General features: G+C 42.5%; 1 protein-coding gene across 1 annotated transcript in view; it reads left to right on the top strand.

Moving 5' to 3' along the window:
• Positions 1–21,563, top strand: part of CFAP46 (cilia and flagella associated protein 46) — a 418,285-nt gene that overhangs the window by 266,401 nt on the left and 130,321 nt on the right. Inside the window, exons 39-42 of the mRNA XM_030202994.1 lie at positions 3,635–3,817; positions 6,604–6,739; positions 12,279–12,476; positions 17,373–17,561. Of these exons, the coding sequence (XP_030058854.1) occupies positions 3,635–3,817; positions 6,604–6,739; positions 12,279–12,476; positions 17,373–17,561 (706 nt within the window). The remainder of the gene's footprint in view (positions 1–3,634; positions 3,818–6,603; positions 6,740–12,278; positions 12,477–17,372; positions 17,562–21,563) is intronic.

The raw sequence follows: 21,563 nt of genomic DNA, 5'->3' as shown, positions 1-21,563 counted from the left end.
CTAGCTAAGCTTAAGGAATGACCTAGAGTATAGCAGCTAAGCTTTAATGGTAAAAAATGTAGAGTAATGCATTTGGGCTGCAAAAACCCAAGCAGCAGTATAATATAGGGAGTGATGTACTCTGTGCATGAAAGATCTGGGAGTGTTCATATCTGATGATCTTAAGGTATTGATATTCAACAGGGTTTAAGTGGACAGGAGAGGCTGCTGCCCATTTAAACCCTGCTCAATGGGCCGTCCACAGTCCTATCTTTACCTGCTTAGCTATATTGGTGCCAGCATCCACATGACTTTTGGGTCAGTGTATTGTCCAGATATTCAATGTCAGTTCCTGAATCTAATCTGGCATTGAATAACCAGATTAGATTCAGCCCGAATATTGGGTAAAGGTAGCCACCCAAGTAGAAAAGGTAACAGCAAAAGTCAGAAAAATGTTGAGGATGCAGCAGGAAAAAGAAGCTGATAGTGCTTCTAAAGTCTCTGGTGAGACCTCATTTGGAGTATTACGAATAGTTTTGGAAACTGCACCTTCAAAAAGAAATAAACTGGTTAGTGGTCTTCATCATAAAGAGGAGCATATTCGATGTAACATCTAAGTCCAACCTTGGAAGTTTTGCTAAAAACGTCCAAAATTCAAGTGAGGAATATAGCCATTTTTAAAACAGAAAAAGTCTATCTTTTTTTTTTTAATGGTTATTTGCTAGATGTTTTTGTGCTCTGTGCATTTATCTTTTTGGTCCATTTTTGAAAAAAAAAAGTCCAAGTGAAAAACACACAAAATCAAGCCAATGGGATGTAGGAAGAGCCAGCATTGTTAGTAGACTGGTCACACAGTCATCCCAGGAGAGCAATGGGGCACCCTAGGAGGCACTGCGGTGGACATCAAATAAATGCTCCCAGGTACATATCTCACCGTTGCTCCCTTTTCTTGACTGCTGAGCCCCCCCTCCAAAACCCACTACCCCCAACTGTATACCACTACAATAGCCCTTATGGGTGAAGATGGCACATACCTATATATGGGTACAGTGGGTTTCTGGTGAGTTTTGGAAGGCTCACAGTTTCCACCACAAGTGTAACAGGTAGTGGGAGGTATGAACCTGGGTCCACCTGATTCCCTCCAATGGTCATTTAGGGCACTTTTTTGTGCCTTATTCATTATTAAAAAAAACAGGTCTAGATCAAAACATCTTAGTTTTTGTCCTGGACGTTTTTGTTTTGTTCCATTATGGCTGAAAAACATCCAAGTGTTAGCAATGCCCAGATCCCACCCTTAACACACTCCTAACACACCCCCTCGTGATTCGAACATACTTCTGATGGACTTCATAGAACGCCAAAGCAACAGATATGCAACTTCCACAATAAGGTAACGAAAAAGAAAAACATCTAAAAATTGGGTTTGAAAATACCAGTTTGGATGTTTTTCTCTTTTGAAAATGAACCCCAAAAGTATATTAAATAGTAGTATTAGTAGTATATTGGAGACAGACTAAAAAAATCTCAATAGGGTCAATGTTAATGCCATTCAACTGACCAGAAATGGATCCTGGCCAGTTAAATCACCTGTTCAGAGCTAACTAGTCATTTTTAGCAGCACTTCACTGGTTAGCACCACTGAAAATAACCAGCTAGCACTGAACCCAAAAATGGCTATTTTGGGGGTGTTTCAGGGGTGGAGTCAGCACTTGGCTGGTTAAGTGCTGATATTCAGAACTTAACTGGCCAGGTCAACCATATAAATAGGACTGCATAAAAGTCAGTCCTATCTTTTTGCAGTGACCCATAGCTGGTTAAGTGCTGAATTTCACACATGGAGGGGCATAATCGAACGGGGCGCCCAAGTTTTCCTGGGGCCGTCCTCACAGGGTGGCTCCGTGAAGCGGTGAGGAAACCCGTATTATCGAAACAAGATGGGCGTCCATCTTTCATTTCAATAATACAATCGGGGACGCCCAAATCTCAACATTTAGGTCGACCTTAGAGATGGTCGTCCTTAGAGATGGTCGTCCCCAGTTTTTGGCGATAACGGAAACCGAGGACGCCCATCTCAGAAACAACCAAATCCAAGCCATTTGGTCGTGGGAGGAGCCAGCATTCGTAGTGCACTTGTGCCCCCTCACATGCCAGGACACCAACCGGGCACCCTAGGAGGCACTGCAGTGGACTTCAGAAATTGCTCCCAGGTGCATAGCTCCCTTACCTTGTGTACTGAGCCCCCCAACCCCCCCCCCAACAAAACCCACTCCCCATAACTGTGCACCACTACCATAGCCCTAAGGGGTGAAGGGGGCACCCACATGTGGGTACAGTGGGTTTCTGGTGGGTTTTGAAGGGCTCACATTTACCACCACAAGTGTAATAGGTAGGGGGGGATGGGCTTGGGTCCGCCTTCCTGAAGTGCACTGCCCCCAATAAAACTGCTCTGGGGACCTGCATACTGCTGTCATGGAGCTGGGTATGACATTTGAGGATGGCATGGAGGCTGGCAAAAAATATTTTTTAAGGTTTTTTTTATGGTGGGAGGGGGTTTGTGACCACTGGGGGAGTAAAGGGAGGTCATCCCCGATTCCCTTCAGTGGTCATCTGGTCAGTTCGGGCACCTTTCGAGGCTTGGTCGCAAGAAAAAATGGACCAAGTAAAGTCGGCCAAGTGCTCGTCAGGGATGCCCTTCTTTTTTCCATTATCGGCCGAGGACGCCCATCTCTTAAACACGCCCCAGTCCCACCTTCGCTACGCTGCCGACGCCCCCGTGAACTTTGGTCATCCCCACAACGGAAAGCAGTTGAGGACGCCCAAAATCGGCTTTCGATTATGCCGATTTGGGCAACCCTGAGAGAAGGACACCCATCTCCCGATTTGTGTCGGAAGATGGGCGCCCTTCTCTTTCGAATATGTCTGTTAATCGACTATTGGGCTCATTTTCAAAACAGAAAAACGTCTAAAAAGTGGTATAAAGCAGCATTTGGATGTTTTTCTCATAAAAACGTCCAAATCAGTAGTTTCGAAACCTATTTTTAGATATTTTTTTATTAAGTCTGTCAGAAGTGCGTTCAAATCTCAAGGGGGCATGTCAGGGGTGTGTTCAGCCCGGGACTTGGGTGTTCCAAAGACTTAGACATTTTTCAGCAATAATGGAAAGAAACAAAACCGTCCAGGACTAAAATTAAGATGTTTTGAGCTAGACCTGTTTTTATAACAAACTAGCAAAAGAGGCCCATTTCCAACAGAAAGGAAACGGGCGCTAGCAAGGTTCCAGGGCCCCCCCCCCCCCCCCTCCTACTCCCCCCTCACCCCTCCCTCTCCTCATCCCCTCCTCCCCTCCTCCTCCTTCCCCCTCCTTTGATGTCTTTCCCACCTTTACAATAAGACCAAGGCGGGCAATAATAGACTAAACATAATTTAAAAAATCATATAAACACATAAAACACACCAGTTTCAGTAATACCCATCCCTCTTAGAACCTAGGATATTTTCAATTATTGAGAATTATGTAGAATTATGAAAAATTCAAAAATATAAAAGGTTTAAAAACTATGCTTGGAATTGTTTTAGATTACTAATCTGACTGATTATTTTCTTATCAGCTTGGACTTTATGAGGTCATTTTAATACATATTTTCTTTCTCCACAGGAAAATATTAATTCAGTTACAGCTTACTCAGAATAGCAGCGAGATTTCATTTGGACCATCTCAATTTGTAATCATGCTCCTGGAAGCCTGCGATAAAATGAGTCAAATTGAAAAGGATTTTCTTCAGTGTGGTCACCAAGAGTGCTATACTGAAGTAATGATGCATCAGGCATACATACAAAGGTAAACTAACCAAAAGGTTTGTATGAAAACAGTTATAAAATATGGATTAGATTAATATTTTTATTATTAAACAGTAAGGCTTTTCTGGGGGGACTGTTCCTCTCTTTGATATGCAGTAAAGCATACTCCAAGAAAGATTTGGGCTGCACTGTGCCATGAAGGTATGTGGTTCTCGTGTTTATAATCCTATATGAATAGAATTTCCTTATGCAGCTGTCTATAGTTTAGATACATTAACAAGATTTCTCTCACTGTAAATTTTACTTTTAAAAGATTTTCTCAGAACCCCAACTTGTTTGTTCTAATTGAAATGACTTTTTGAAAGAACTTATTACCAGGAGATCAAAATTAGTTAGTGGACAAAATGAGCCAAAATTGGACCCTCTGAAATGATCCTTCAGAAGTTCTACATCACAGACAATTTATAGTCTTGGGGAAAACCAGTCAAAGTTCCCTTTAACACTAAACAAAACAAGAATTGTTGATTCATCTGTCCCAAAAGAATAGTCATCCAGAGAATGGCTTAACAATGTCTTTGTAATCTCTTGGAGTCAAGGCCTTCTATATGCATTCTCTACAGTTCCTATAATATCCAAAGTTATACTAAAGATTATTCAGGATGAAGCTCACATTATCTTAGTGGCACCTGTTTAGCCTTATCAAGTATGGTTTCTATGGTTTCTCAGTTTCACCTAATACCAACCAAAACAAGTGGGAATTGAAGCTACGTTTGCTAATAGCACCATACAAATCTCAATTCCCTGACTCTAACAGTATGAATTAAAGGTATTGCAGGAAGTGTTAGAACTTTTCCTCAGAGCCACAAGGCCAACAACCAAAAAATCCCATTGTTTTAGATGGACATTTTGCAAAACAGTGCATGGAATGTGCTCAGGATCCTTTCAGTTGCCCCTTACTAGAATCCAACCTGTTCTGATACTGGAAGTGTCCATCCAGCATAAACATCCATTTTACAGACTGAAATGTCCAAATTATAAATGGGGGAAAACAAGGGCCTTAGGCGTCTGTGTAGAAGTTTAGGAACATCCATCTTATAAAATAGCCACATAGACACTGCCACACAGACTTCCATGCAGAACAGAAGGGTAACCTCAAGGAGGTTGATAACAGGAGACGGCATGAGCCTGTCTGACCCATTATGTGGGCTGAAGCCAGTAGGTGGAGCTTGTCACCTTATGAATTTCATTGTTTTGGGTGTACCAAGATGGTAGCGGCTACATTGGGGAGAATTAAAATCTCCTTAGGTGGAGACCAGCTTCAGCCTTGTGACATCATGCTGTCTCCTGTTATCAAACCTCCTTAGGCAGCCTAACGGTTAAACCAGTGAACTGAGAACTGGGGGACCCAGGTTTAAATCCCACTTCAGCTGTTTGTGGTTTGTTTGGGTTTTTTTTTTCAAGTTGTGACCTCTTCAGGAACAGAAAATTGCCTACTATACTTGAATGTACACCACATCAATAGCCTTCAGGTACAATAGGTATTTTTCTGTCCCAGGAGGGCTCACAATGTAATTTTTAAAAATAGAGCTTAACTGGGATTTGAAGCTGGGTCCCTTGGTTCCCAATCCACTACACTAACCCTTAGGCTATCTTTCAGGCCTGTATGCTGCTCTCTTAAGAATGTCCATAATACCTGATGGTGTCATAGAACCTGGTATCCCCTATTAGTTTCACATTCAGGAGAGAGGAAGGGGGACAACAACCACTGTATGATTAATGAGGTGTCCTGCCTTAATTCCTCCAGTGGACAGCTACTCAGAACACCTTTCTATAACCTGGATGTGACAGTTCTAAATATGGGCATCTATTTTTTAAGACTTTGAGGTCTCCTCCCCTTCTGTGATCAGAGTTGCATGACCATATTTTGGGCCCTCCCTAGTTCTGCCCTAAGCATACCCAGACCACGCTTCCTTGTCATATAGATTTACTGCAATGTTAGACATCCATATCCTTGTCCAAATGCCAGTTTTCAGATGTCCAAAACAAGAATAGAGCTTCTAAAATACCAACCATAGCAACATAGAGTCAATTTTACATAGATTTGCCTTATGGAATTGAAAACAAATTCAGAATATGAAGCAGCCCAAGACACATACATGCAGTGTAAGAAAATAATAGTGAACCGATACTCAAGGGAAGTTATGCATTCACTGGTGGGCAGCAGGCATAACATACTGATCTGTATATTTTCATAAGCTATATGAATAATTCTAGGCAATTTAAATCACTAAACAAATTGATATCTGTACAATTAGAAGCTTGGTTAGGGGAAGCCACTAAACAGATAAGTTATCCATTTATTTTAGACCTATTAAATAGCTTGCCTAAATCTAAATGGATAGAGCTGGCATGGACACCATTGAATGTGTATCAAGTGACAAAATCAGCTCAATATTGGGCCTAAAATATTTAATTTTAGAAAATTAGTAGTGCATATATCATTATTAAACAGACCTTTAAACTTGACCGCACTTTTCTTTCCCCAGCTCTTACTACCCTCTTTTCCTCTTATGGGTGTATAAGCTGACTCCAGGCCACTATCAAAGGTGAACTAAGCAGAAAACCAGATCACCGCTTTCCACCCAATCTCAATCTACACAAGAAATACCTTTATGGCAAAAGTATAGAATTATATTCTATCACTATGTTATTATAGTAGGAAGGCATGAAGCACCCTTTTAAATTGTTCTTTCATTTCTAGTGAAAACCCTATTGTAAATGCTTCCAGTTGCATTATTCATAATACTCTTTCATGAATTTCCACAGGATGCTCGCAAGGCATACAGAAGATGAAGATCGAAAACACTATCATTATTTGGATGCCTATGCAATAGTGCAGAGAGCAGTCTGTGTACAAGAGGAACTGGTTTATAACATTCAGAGCTTGTTTACACTTCATGAGGTAAATGGAATTTCTTTTAAGCAAATTGACATAGAAGTGAGCCATTCTAGGTGAAATAAAAGAGGCCTCATGAAAGTGTAAATAGCAATTCCATTTTAGTAACAGAAAATATTGATTAATTGTTTACTTTTCAGTGCTAGAGTCTTATATTTTGGAACATAGTTCTAACTACTATATTTAGAGAAGTCTCTACTTACGCTTATATACTGTACCTGCAGCATGCAGATTTAGTTTGGGCAGACCACAATATGGGATAACCACATAGATTTAACCTTTATCTACCATCATCCAAGAAATGTACATATCATCTGTACTCAAGAAACAGCATAGATTTATTTATTTATTTATTGCACTTGTATCCCACATTTTCCCACCTATTTGCAGGCTCAATGTGGCTTACAAAGACCTGTTATGGCATCACCAAATCAGGGTACAAAAAATACAATTGATGTGAAAGATATATCAGGATAGTAAGTTAGTCTAATAAAGCTGTTATAAAAGACAATCATCGCGAGTAATGAGTAATGATAAGTTAGAATTGGTTATGGATTTTCATGATAGGCTTTGGTGAAAAGGTGAGTTTTCAGCGATTTGCGAAAGTTAATGATTTCGTTGATTGTTTTCAGGTGATTTGGTATAGCGTTCCACAATTGCATGCTCATGTGGGAAAAGCTAGACGCATGTTTTAGTTTGTATTTTAGTCCTTTGTAGCTGGGGAAGTGCAGGTTAAGAAAAGTACGGGCAGATCTTTTGGCATTTCTAGGTGGGAGGTCCACAAGGTCAAGCATGTATGACGGGGCGTCTCCGTAAATGATTTTGTGGACAATCGTGCAAATCTTGAACTTGATGCGTTCTTTGATTGGGAGCCAGTGTAGTTTCTCTCTTAGGGGTTTTGCACTTTCATATTTTTTTTTTCCAAATATAGATAATTTTTAAACCACCTGACTGTGGTTTTAAATTGTTCATTATGCTTTTCCAGGCAGTTTTTCGATCAACATCAGCGTGTTTGAGGTGGACCATTGAATGTTATAGTCCTGCAAGGGCATTGCAGTCTGAGCACTATCTTATTAGCAGGCACATTATACCATTACTAGAGAGACTGCATTCTCTGCTATTAGACCTTATTGGTGGAACCAATTATCAATACAGATGCATCTTGTCCTCTTTTGTTTTAAGAGACAGCTTAAGGCATATTTGTCAGGCCTTTTCAGGTTGAAAGCATTAATTCTCTAGTCGAACTATACAAGGTGTGGGTTAATTAAAAGAGGGGTTTGTAAACTTAGGAATGGATCCTAAGGAGCTTAGCCGAGTTTGGGTGGCAGAGCTGGTGGTGGGAGGTGGGACTGGTGGTTGGGAGGTGTGGATAGTGCTGGTCAGACATACGGTCTGTGCCAGAACCGGTGGTGGGAAGCAGGGCTGGTGGTTGGGAGGCGGGGATAGTGCTGGGCAGACTTACAGTCTGCCCAGGACTATCCCCGCCTCCCAACCACCAGCCCTGCTTCCCACCACCTGTGCCCTGAAAAGGACAGGTACAAATCAAGGTAAGGTATACACAAAAAGTAGCACATATGAGTTTATCTTGTTGGGCAGACTGGATGGACCATGCAGGTCTTTTTCTGCCGTCATCTACTATGTTACTATGTTATGTGTACTGTTATGTATTTACTTTTGTACCCTGCATAGGTAATAGGCAGGTTAAAAAAGTTTAAATAAAAACACTTCAGACTGCCTCAGTACTACCTAGATAGTGCTGGAATGATCCAAGGACAAAGCCTGGGATGAGCCGGAGTTTATCCAGAGACCAGTCTAGTATGCGGATAGCTATCTGGATAATGGTGCTGAATATCGGCATTATGCAGATAATGGCAGCAGTCACTGCCATGCCTAGATATCTAGCACTGATATCCCAATATTGTCCAGACCTGAATATTTGGGTATATATTTAAACACCACGGCCAGTGTTAAAGGAAACACTGAGCCCGGTGTTTAAATACTGATCAGATTGTTGCACCCTGTTACCTCTTGCAGTTTTATGAATTTTATGACACTAATGTCTAGAGATCTTAAAGAAGGCTTTTTTCTGCCTACATTGGTGTAGAGCCGGCAGTAATTTTCACCTTCAGCCTTTGCACCAGTTTTCAAGGGGAAAGGGCGAACCCAAGTAACCACAGACATTGAGGGGCATAATCGAACGGGGCCGGCCATCTATATGGGCGGCCATCTCTAAGGCCGGCCCCGTAAAGCGGCATACCCGACCGTATTATCGAAACAAGATGGCCGGCCATCTTTTGTTTCGATAATACGGTCGGGGCCGGCCAAATCTCAACATTTGAGCCAGCCTTAGAGATCGCCAGCATTAGAGATGGCCGCCATTGGTTTTTGCTGATAATGGAAACTAATGGCAGCCATCTCAAACCTGGCCAAATCCAAGCCCTTTGGTCGTGGAAGGAGCCAGCATTTATAGTGCAGTGGTCCCCATCACATGCCAGGACACCAACCGGGCACTGCAGTGGACTTCACAAATTGATCCCAGATGCATAGCTCCCTTACCTTCAGTGCTGAGCCCCCCAAACCCCCCCAAAACCCACTACCCACAACTGTACACCACTACCATAGCACTTACGGGTGAAGGGGGGCACCTAGATGTGGGTACAGTGGGTTTGTGGTGGGTTTTGAAGGGCTGCCATTTACCACCACAAGTGTAACAGGTGGGGGGGAGATGGGCCTGGGTCCGCCTGCCTGAAGTGCACTGCAGTACCCACTAAAAACTGCTCCAGGGACCTGCATTGTGCTGTGATGTAGCTGGGTATGGCATAGAGGCTGGCACAAAAATGTTTAAAAACAATTTTGGGGGGTGGGAGGGGGTTGGTGACCACTGGGGGAGTAAGGGGAGGTGATCCCCAATTCCCTCCGGTGGTCATCTGGTCAGTTGGGGCACTTTTTTGAGGCTTGGTCCTAAAAATAAATGGACCAAGTAAAGCCGGCCAAGTTCTTGTCCGAGCCGGCCTTCTTTTTTCCATTATCAGCCAAAGCCGGCCATCTCTTAACCACGCCCCCATCCCACTATCGGTACCCTGCCAACACGCCCCCTTTAACTTTGGCCAGCCCTGCGATGGAAAGCAGTTGAAGCCAGCCAAAATCGGCTTTCGATTATACCGATTTGGCCGGATTTAGGAGAAGGCAGCCATCTCCCGGTTTGTGTCGGAAGATGGCCAGCTTTCTCCTTCGAAAATAAGCAGGATTGTCACCCTTTTTTGTGGGCATTTTTCCAATTAAAATAATGTGCAGAGTTTTAAAAATAAAAAATACATATATTGTTTATTTTATTTAATTATATCCTGCCTATCTCCAAATCTAAGTAAACCCACCCCCCAGTAATACACATCGTTTTAACAATATTGAGGATTGGCAGTTTTTAAGCTAATTTGCTAAACTAAATTGGCCTTTAATCAAGATATTTAGGGGCCCTTTGACTGAAGCTTAACGTGCACTAACAGATATTAGCGTGCGCTAAGTGCCACGTGTCCCATAGGTATAAAATAGGATACTCAGCATTTAGCATGCACTGGTGTCCATTAGCACACACTAAATGTTAGCAAATGGCCCCTTTGTAAGAATAAAAGTCAGCTTTAGCTATGGGTAAAATTTCAGTGTTTCTATGAGGGAGGTCTTCATTTAATAGATTTGATTTTTTTAAGGATGTGATGGATGTTTGTAGATGATATAGTATTTTATACAATGATGTGTAATGGACTTTGAAATTGAGGTTAAGACGGAATACAAGTATCAAATTAAATTATATATTCATGGATCCAAATCATCTTCCAAACAGGCGGCCCAAGGCAATCTGCTGCACGAGGCAGGGATGAGATGCCGCCCCCGCCTTTGCCTACGCCTGCATCCGGTCTGGCATCTCGCCCCTTCCCTCCTCAACCCTCTTCCCAGTTCCCGTCATTTACCTTATTTTTTGCTTTTCCAAAAGGTGGCAGTGATTCCCATAGACTGCCCTGCCTTGGTGTCGCCAGCACCGGCCTCCACTCTACTGCATTCCGCCTCTGAGGAAACAGGAAGTTAAGTCAAGAGGCAGGCAGTAGGAAGAGGAGGCCAGTGCCAGCAGCAGGACTGTGAATAGGAATCACTGCCACTGCCACCTTTTGTTAAAGAAAAACATAGGGTAAAAGAGGGGGAAAGGGTTGAGGAGAGTGCAGGTCCTTGCAGAGTGCCACCTGAGTCCCCCGCCTTAGGTGACCTAATGGTAGGGTCATTACTGCCTCCAAAGGTTCAAAAACAAGAATTTGCTAAGAGCAACTATTATGTAATCCTTTTATGCTCAGTTATCATTGTTTTAATATGTCCTAGTTTTACGTTCCCTATTAACAAGTTTACACTGGACACTTGGGAACCAAAATACTAAGAGGGGCATAATCAAAAGGGACGCCCAAGTTTTGCTGAGGACATCCTCGCAAAACGTCCCGATGGAGGGGCGGGGAAACCCGTACTATTGAAACAAGATGGACGTCCATCTTTCGGTTCGATAATACGGTCAGGGACGCCCAAACCTGGAAATTTAGGCCAACCTTAGAGATGGTCGTCCTTAGACTTGGTCTTTTCTGATTTTCGGCGATAATGGAAACCAAGGATGCCCATCTCAGAAATGACCAAATGCAAGCCCTTTAGTCGTGGGAGGAGCCAGCATTCGTAGTGCACTGGTCCCCCTGACATGCCAGGACACCAACTGGGCACCCTAAGGGGCACTGCAGTGGACTTTATAAATTGCTCACAGGTACACAGCTCCCTTACCATGTGTGCTGAGCCCCCCCAAAACCCACTACCCACAACTGTACACCATTACCATAGCCCTTATGGGTGAAGAGGGCACCTACATGTGGGTACAGTGGGTTTGTGGTGGGTTTTGGAGGGCTCACATTTACCACCACAAGAGTAACAGGTAGGGGGGGTTGGGCCTGGATCCACCTGCCTGAAATGCACTGCACCCACTAAAACTGCTCCAGGGACCTGCATACTGCTGTGATGGACCTGAGTATGACATTTGAGGCTGGCATAGAGGCTGGCACAAAATATTTTTAAAGATATTTTTTGATGGTGGGAGGGGGCTAGTGACCACTGGGGGAGTAAGGGGAGGTCATCCCCGATTCTCTCCGGTGGTCATCTGGTCAGTTCGGGAAACTGTTTGTGCCTTGGTCGTAAGGCACGCTCAAGTCCCCAGTTCGCTACGCCTCTGATACGCCCCTGTGAACTTTGGTCGTCCCCGCGACGGAAAGCAGTTGGGGACGCCCAAAATCGGCTTTTGATTATACCGATTTGGGCGACCCTGTGAGAAGGGCGCCCATCTTCTGATTTGTGTCAAAAGATGGGTGTCCTTCTCTTTCGAAAATGAGCCTGTTTACCTTCGGTAACCATCCAAATTTACCACACATGGAAAAGGGTGATTGCCTGCAATATTTACTAAGGTACAGTTCATGGACAAGTAGATTATAGTGTTTAAGTGTAAAATTATATAACACTTTTTATATTCCAGTTGAAAAATATTAGCTTGCCAGTAATGAGAACCCTGGCCAACATGAAGCTAAGTCTGGTTGAACTGTCTCTGGAGATGCTCGAACTTGTTTGTATGGAAAAGCACAGGAAAGAGTTGGAAGATGACAGAAAAGGATCACTTTGTAAACTTGTTGAAGAATTTGTGAGGTCAACACCAGATGACACCTCCACAGAGCAGGTGATTGTATAATAAAAACCATGTCCCATAAGGATTTTCTTCAAGATACATGATATTACTTTTGTTTTAATCAGGCAAAATAATTCAATTGAGTTGTACAACATCTACTTTTGGTTCTGAGCAATGAGTTTGTAGGAAAATAAGCAAAGTACTTTTTGGAAAGGATTTTAAAATAATATTAGGCCCGATATTCAAAGCGATTAGTTGGCCGTTGACTGGTTAAATCTTTCGGTCAGGGCTATCCGCTAATATTCAGCAGGTCTTAACCGGCTAAGTGGCACTGAATATTGTGGTTAGCGCCAAACTCAAAGCCAGCTATGTTGGGGTTGTTCTGGGGGTGGAGTCAGCACTTGGCCGCTTGTGCTGGAATTCATTCCACCCCACTTTTGATTAAATTACACTGGCTGCCAGTCCAGGCGAGAATTCAATTTAAGCTACTGATATTTGTTTTCAAACTTTTGTATGGATTAGCTCCTGACTGTCTTCATAATATGGTCTCTCTTTACTCACCAACTAGAGCACTTCATTCCATTCAGGAAGTGGGGTTGAATATACCCCCAGTTTCGGTGTGTCGAAACGCTGTTACTAGGCATAGATATGACTGGATCATATCTCTGCCAACTCTTTTTGAACCCATTAGTGATTGTGATAGTTATATCCACACTAAATTGAGTAATCAAGGCCACAATCAAAATGAACTTGATTGCATATTGAAATTATGTAAATAGGAGATAATGATCTCATTAGTTATTTTTCCCCTATTCACAAGGGTGCATTAAAATTTGCTACATTTTGCATGGTAGTGTTTGCCTCACAAAATTTTGTTTCAACTAGTGAAGTAAAAGAAAAATGGCCTAACATGCTGACTTGACATAATTTAACCTTTGCCACCATCGCTTAGTATTTCAGTGCTCAAAAATCTTCAGTCTTCAGCTATCACCTTCTGTCACCTCACTATGCAGAGATATCCTCCCTCCCTAGCAATTCCTTCTCTGATATGCAGAAATACCTTCCCTTTCACTCACACCCCTAAGTGCAGAATATCCTTCTTGATGTCCCCAGAATCCCTCCACATAAGTCAGCACCTCCCTTTTCCTTGGGGCACAAGACCATCCCCCAAGTCCTATTTAGATACCCTTGCATCAAAGTGCATAGTGCCTGAAACCAGTGCCATCTTAAAGCCATCACTAGAGTCAGTATCATGGTGGAAAGGGAGCATGGTTTCCAGGTGGGTGAGGGGATACTGGAAATAGTGATGGAGGGGGGGAGGAAATAGTGTATGTGAAAAGACCATAGGGCCATCACAGCAGAGGGAGGGTATCTGCACACTGAAAAACTAAAACCTAAAATGGTTTAAAGAATTTTTGATTAGAAATTATAGGTTCTTAAACAATAGGTCATCTTCCAATTCTTAGCTTCCAGTATGCGAAGATCCTCAGGACTTTTAGTTATCTTCCATTTTTTATGTATTAATGCCATCTTTTGGAATTGGCCTATCAAACATTTGGAGTTTCATATTTTACATATGCATATGATATTCTGCTATTGGTTCCATAAGTAACAGTTTTTCTAAGGTGACACAGATAATTCAAAATTGTCTTAAACGGATAGGAAACGGGTCTATTCCATGTCGTTTAAAATTAAACAAAGATATATCCCTTCCAGAACAACTTGGCCTCATCTTAGAAAGCAGACTTTATTCAGCCTTGACCTTATTTTGAAGGTCCTTGGGATAATTCTAGATACCCTGCTTAGAGTGGAGCCTCGAATCAATTCTATGGTTTACAAATTATTTTGGAAATTACATCAGCTAAGATGCATATGATCTTACTTTCTCAGACAGCAATTTCAGATTCTTAGCCAGGCCTTCATCATATCCCACTTTGACTATTGTAATGTTCTTTACGCTGGACCAGTGGTGTAGCCACAGGTGGGCTTGGGTGGGCTAGGGCCCACCCATTTATGGCTCAGGCCCACCCATCAGTAGCACATGTTTAGTGGTAACTGGTGGGAATCCCAAGCTCTGTCAGCTGAGGATTTCCCCGATGGTAACAAAAATGCTACTCTTCACAACACCGGCACCTGCGCATGCTCAGTTTTCAGTGCATGCCTGCTGCCAAGGTGGAAAGAAGCATTTTTCCATTTTATTTTTGGAGAGGGGGGAGAACACTTGGTGCCCACCTAATTCTTGCCTAGGCCCACCCAAAATATGTTGTCTGGCTACGCCCCTGCGCTGGACTCTCAATTAAGTTATGGCAAAGACTCCAGCTAATGCAGAATACAGCTGTAAGGCTAATATATAATGATAAAAAATTTTATAAGATATCCCCAAGTCTCAATAGGTTATACTGATTACCAATAAATTCTTGTGTCCTTTTTGACTAGTTTTTAAAATAATATTCAGTTACACTACATGATTTATTTTCCCACAAGATTTAGATTTCTGAGATCTCAGGACAGGACACATTACATTTTCCTGATACTATGATTTGAGATCTAAAAAAGTATTAATATATTACTACTAATAATCATTTCTATAGCACTACTAGACATACGCAGTGCTGTACACATTATATGCAGGTACTTTCTCTGTCCCTAGGGGGCTCACAGTCTAAATTGTTTTGGTTTGGGTTTTTTTGAACCTGGGGCATGGAGGGCTAAGGGCTTCTTTTACAAAACCACACTAGTGATTCCCACACAGCAAATGAGAGGAAGCCCATAGGAATTGAATGGGCTTCCTCTCATTTGCCGCACCAAGAATCAGCAGCACGGCTTTGTAAGAGGCCCTAAGTGACTTGCCCAGGGTCACAACAAGCTGCAGTGGGAACTGAACCCAGGTTGCCAGGATCAAACCCCACTCTATTTCACTCCTTCCCTTATCACGTGACTCTGTTATGCCCTTTGTTCTTATGTAATCAGGGAAATTATTTTTTATTTTGCCAGCAATTGAAAAGCTTTTTTTTTATTTGAAAAATTTATAGAAGGCTTTGACTGAAGAATTAGTTCTTATTTTAAAAACTTTATCGTATATTGTAAAACCTTGGATAAAATTGTATTGATAAATATTGTGAATCCTAACAACTTGATTAATGTGTCGTAATCTTCTTCAAACTGATAATGGATTTAGTGCAATATAAATCTAAGGTTAGATTAGTTCAGTTTATAAACCACTTCATCAAAAAAATATCCAAAAGGGGATCAGCAAGTCAGAGAGAAGACAAAGGGTTTGTACACATTTGGGGAACCATCAGAATTTCATATTTCAATTAATGCTCCATATTTCATACCAACAAATCTGATCAAAATAAATTACAAAATCAAGAACAATATATTACAATTACCACAAAACACTATTTAAAAACTGTCAACTAAAATCAATGCTAAAATGCTCAATCAAAATAACTGAGCCACCTAGGAGCCCATTCACTGGGGTGCATCACTTTATGGCCATATGTGAATTGGCCCAGTAATAGTGAGTGAGTTAGAATAGGTATCATAGATTAAAGCAGTAACAGGATCCTACTCCCTATTAGCATATAAATCTTAGGGGGCAATTCTATAACTTGGCGACTCCAGTTAGGATCTGATGCCATTCGCTGAGTGCCAATTTTATAAGAGCAGCTGTGCGCCATAGAATACTACTATAAACCTGAATTGGAGTGCCTAAATTTAGGTGTAACTATTTATGCCATGAATAAGCAGGCCATGCAACACGTGGAGGGGCATTTTTGATATGACGTCTGTGGCTTGTTACTCAATTAAGCTTTATGTGCAATTGAAGTTTGCACCATGTAAAGAATCCAGGGGATAAGGCGAGTGTATTTGTAGGTTACCCTTGTAACATAGTGCTCATTAGCATATTTTTGCATTAGTGAATGCCACAGCATATCTCTTTAGTTTGAAACACACTTTAGTGAACCACTCTCTTAGGGAGTAATTTTCCAAGTTTACATACAGAAAAGGCCTTTTATAAAACTGCACAACCATTTAATCTTGCATATGTGCACAAGTTTACAAGATCTCACAGACATAATATGCCTGCTGCATGTAGGCATTTCCAGGGGCATAGTTTGGGTGGAGTGGCAGTGGGCGTGCATCCTTTTATAAAATGCACAGCTACACAGATGTAGAGTACATGCACATTTCAATACTAGTTTTGAAGCAGTGTAAATGTGAGGGTTGGCATTTGCATTCTTATGGGCTGGTTCTGGAATCCTGTTTATTAAACGCACATAAGCATCTATGTTATCTTTATCAAACAAGTGAAAATAGACATCCTGTTATAAAATTACCCCCTTACAGTGTTTGTTATGAAAACATTAGCTACATTTCTTTCTAATCAATAGAAAAATAAAGCTTGATGAAAAAAAGGGTTCGATATTCAAAGCAATTTAACTGGCCAGAAACCGCTCCTGGCCGATTAATTTGCGAGTTCAGGGCTAAACGGTCCTTTTCAGTGACACTTAACTGGTGGCATAGTCAGCACTTGGCCGTTTAAATGCCGATATTCAGCATTTAACTGGCCACGGTCACTGCATAACTAAGACTGCATAAAAGTAAGCCCTACTACATCTTTATAAGGTGTCCCATAGCAGGTTAAGTGCTGAATATCACACTTTACCGGCCATGGTTTTGGCTTCAGAAACCCAGAAGTTCAATGCCAGAACCTGAACATGGCCTGGCACTGGATTTCCGGGCATAACACCGGTGGCAGTCAGCAAAACGCTGAGCACCACCTTCTGAATATCGACCCCTAAAAGTCTAAGATGATATCTTTTTTTCTTGGACTAAGTTCATTCCACTGATCAGTGATGCTTGAGTTATATGACTGTTTATTCATCTAAGATACTGTTGTTTAAAATTTTCAAATGTAATAAAATATTTACTTTCCCACAGGAGTGGATAACCACACAACAGACCCTTGGACATACAATTCTTGCTCACTTAGATAGTCTGATGACTCTAAGTATTGGTTGCGTTGACTTGAGAGCTAAGTCCCTGTATCTTATTGGAAAATGTCTCCGTTTGCTTGCTGTCAAGGTGGATCCGCTAACTCAGGAGATTTGGTGGTATGACAACACCCTGGTATGTCTTTCCATCTGAATTATAACATAATAGAAGAGGCTTGTCGGACTAAAGGGGCTCATTTTCAAAGCACTTCCATAAAGTTCTATAGGTTGCTATGAGGCATATTTTCAAAGCACTTAGCCTTCCAAAGTTCCATAGGTTTCTATGGAACTTTGGAAGGCTAAGCGCTTTGAAAATATGCCTCCTTGTAACTTTGTAAGTCTAAGTGCTTTGAAAGTATGCCTCCACGTATCCTATATGCTCTGTAGTGAATATAGCAAGCCGTTCCAAACATGTTCTGGGGTTCCCACAGCCAGTCAGGTTTTCAGGACATCCACATTAAATGTGCATGAGGAGGATTTGCATGCAAGATGTTCACAGTGTACAATTCTGGAGACCGCACATTCAAAAAGATATACACAGGATGGAGTCAGTCCAGAGGGCAGCTACTAAAGGAGTCTACTACTACTACTACTAACAAACATTTCTAAAACGCTACTAGGGTTACGCAGCGCTGTACAATTCAAACATAGAAGGACAGTCCCTGCTCAAAGAGCTTACAATCTAAAAGACAAGAGAACAATCTAAAGACAAGTGAACAATCTAGAGGACGAGTGAACAGTTAATCTGATAGGGTCTTCATCATAAATTGAATAGGGAACAGATTTAATGATGTCGATATGTACATGTGACAAAACAGTGGATTTTAAGTCTGTAAACTGTGTTGATTATTTCTTGAAGTGTATTTCTCTGGTTTGGCCAGCAGGTGGTGCATGTTTATATTTAAAGCTGTTACAGAGAACTGACTGTTTATTCTTTAGTTAACACAGATGAGAGGTAACCTGCAGTGATGTGGCCAGCTACTTTTAAAATGTGTTGTTATGGGCTCTGATTGGCCCAGCAGCTCAAAATTCAGTTCGGATGTACTGGCTTTTTCTCCAGTCTTAACCATGGAGAAAAGAGAGAAAGATCTTTGAGGCCCTGTGAACAGTTATTTTGATAGTCTGTGAGCAGCTATATGTCCTGATCTCCTCAGGTACTATTTAGATAGTAAACAAATGTTTAGTTAATTTTATGATTGATCAATATTTCAGTTACCTGTTGTTCTTTGCTGATTGCGCCTTTTCAGTTCATTGATCTAATCTTTCATGACAATAAACATTTTTAGTTTATTGCCTCTGCTTGTCTGGACTGACTAATAATCCTGGTGGTTTGTGTGTTGTGTCTGTGAGTGCTTTCTAGGAACTGTGGGACCTTTGGGAGTGTGGCTCTAGTAACCTAGAAACCACTGATGATAATTTGAGAGTGGGGGGACCCGCCCAGAGGCAGTTATGACCCAGTCAGTGAGAGGAGGGTGCCAGAGTAGTGCACAACTGGCAGGTGCAGGTGGACCTGAGCTGTGCTGGGAATAGACTCTCTAAGTGGCTGAGGGGTAACTCCAGGCGGTTAACCTTTGTCATTTTTTGGTGGCAGTGTGGTGGGATTGTCAGGCTCGGTGTGTGGGTGAGGGTTACCATCCACTGAGTGGTTCAGAGTTTTTTTTTTTATCAGTAACCTCCAGATACAGAGCATAGTGAATGAGTGCAGCAATAACAGTGTCCCTTCCCCATTCAGTTTTTTTTCCTAGTGTTAGGAGACTAGTAGCATGCTGATGGAGACTGTAGCAGATCTCAGACATGGATAAGCCTGACCTAACACAAGAGCAACCAGATAACCTCAGCGGGGAGGAGCTGCAGGATTCGCCTGTGCAGAGTTCACCTGGGGGGAGAACAGACCCTTTGTGGGCAGAGGCTTTTGAGTTGGTAAGGTTGGATGCCACACCAGCCAAAATCCTGAAGACCTACATGCTAGAGCGACAGCGGCTATCCCAGCAGTGACAAGAGGAAAAGGAAGACTAACGGTGGCGTGAAGAATGTGAATCCCAGCTGTGGCATGAAGAGTGTGATTTCCAGCTGGAAATGGCTCATATCCAAAGCTCCTGCCCACTTAAATCACTTTGAATATCAGCCCACTTATGTTTAGGTTGTTGCATGAGAACATAGATAAGGAAAAGTTTAATATCTGCTTCAGACAGTGTATTGATTTTCTCTGAAGACAAGCAGGCCGTCATATTCTCACATCTGGGTGGTGTCATCTGACGGAGCCTGATGCGGATGCTGACTAGCGAGTTCAAGAATTTTGTAGCTGCGTCCCACTGCCCATGTACTGGTGCCTTCTGAACCAATGTGCGATCGCAGGTCCCTCAGTGTTTGTTTTTCTGCGGAGCAGGGAGGACACATCTTCATGTTCTCCTTACAGTGCATTTTGTGCTTTTTTCTTGTGCTTTCCCATGTGTTTTCGAGTCTTTTAAGATATGTTTTCCTTTAAGTTTCCCCTTTCTTCAGTTCCCTTTCAGTTTCTTTAAGTTGTTCAGCCCTTAAAGTTTCCTTTATTTTTCCCGTATTGCTAGGCTCTTATAGGCCAGATTCCAGACCTCGATTTGAACACTGCCCATATTAAGGAGTTTATTTTAGCTACAATTCTTTTCTCAATATCCAGGAAGACCCCCAGTGGCTTCAAAAGATGCACTCAATGAAACTGGATGATTTCCTTGATGGACCCTTGGACCTGACCAGGAGCTTAACTCTTGTTCTCTTTGTTTGCAAATGCAGCTGAGTTCACAGAGGGCATGGCAGGTTTAACAGAAGAAGCTTTTTGGCTCCTCAAAGGCCGATACATCGGCACCGGAAACATCGACCTTGATGGCTGCCAAGAGCATCCACTGGGAGTGCACTAGCATCCAGAAGATCCACCACCTCCCTCGACATTGGGTGCTGAGAATAGGCCCCAGGACCAATCAACATCGTGCTTGTCACCGAGGACGTGTGGTTTTGATGTTGTCCTCTTCAGCACTGAAGGATCGCAATGATATGCATCAGAAGACACCTAAGACACATTAACATTAGTCCTCCTCAATGCACAGTGACATGGCCAGTATCCAAAAAGTGCTGGCACTGGGAGGAGCATTCCCCCTCCTTGGAAGAGATGCCAGTGTGCAAGTCTCCCAGCATCCAGGTCCTTGCCACTGGTCCAACACTGAGACCTTCTTAGGCTGCCTCTCTTCCAACTCCCCCACCTTTGCCAATGCATCCCTTCGATGAGCAGTTCTGAGCCATACTCAGGGAGGAGCTGGCTCAGATGCTGCAGTTGCAAACTGCTCAGGCATCAAGGGCACTTGTGCCAACTGTGGATGCAGCCTAGATTTTTCCTGAGGCTTCTTCCGTGCTGGAGCAGAAATCCTCAATGTTGGTGCTTTGACGGGTGTTGACGACCTCGACGCATAGAGTACTGCTCTCAATATCAGGGGAGGAAAGTAGGCTATATCTCAATGCTCTTCAGGGCATGGACATAGATCCACTGAGTCAAGGCAAACACAAACTCATTCAACCAGTGTACAGTGAAGAGGCTGAATAGGACCGCTCATGGGATTCAGGGGAGGACCCACATTACTTCTCGGAGAAGGAGTCCTATGGGATACTTTTTGATCCTCCCCACCTCAAGAGAGACAAAAATCTCCACCTGAGGGTCTCTCACTGGTTTTGTCAGGGAGATGGCTTCGGCCATCTCATTTAAGTTGGAAATGGAGGAAGAGCCCATGGCGGAGATGTTGATTGTCCTGGACTATGAGTCTCCTCCTAAGGAAGGGGTCACTACCACTGCACTCTATCCTTAAAGATGCACCGATGAAGACCCTGGAATCTCCCCTCTCAGTGCAGGTTGCACCTAAGAAAGTGGATACACAATACCATATCCAAAAGGCTCCCAGATTTCAGAGGGCTCAACTGCCACACCGTTCTCTGGTGGTCAAATACATTCTCAAATGAGATAGGAGATCCAAGACTCATGCCTCTGTGCGCCCAAGTAGAGAAGCCAGGATATTAGATTAGTTTGGGAGGAAGACTTTGCAGGTCTCGATTCTCGTTTCCCGCATCCAGTCCTACCAGCTCTACATGAGCCTTTACTTGCAGTATTTGGTTTGCA

Source organism: Microcaecilia unicolor, chromosome 5 (genome assembly GCF_901765095.1).
Source record: "Microcaecilia unicolor chromosome 5, aMicUni1.1, whole genome shotgun sequence".
Classification (NCBI taxonomy): domain Eukaryota; kingdom Metazoa; phylum Chordata; class Amphibia; order Gymnophiona; family Siphonopidae; genus Microcaecilia; species Microcaecilia unicolor.
Note: the sequence above shows the minus strand (reverse complement) of the source record. Positions and strands in the feature narration are given on the sequence as shown.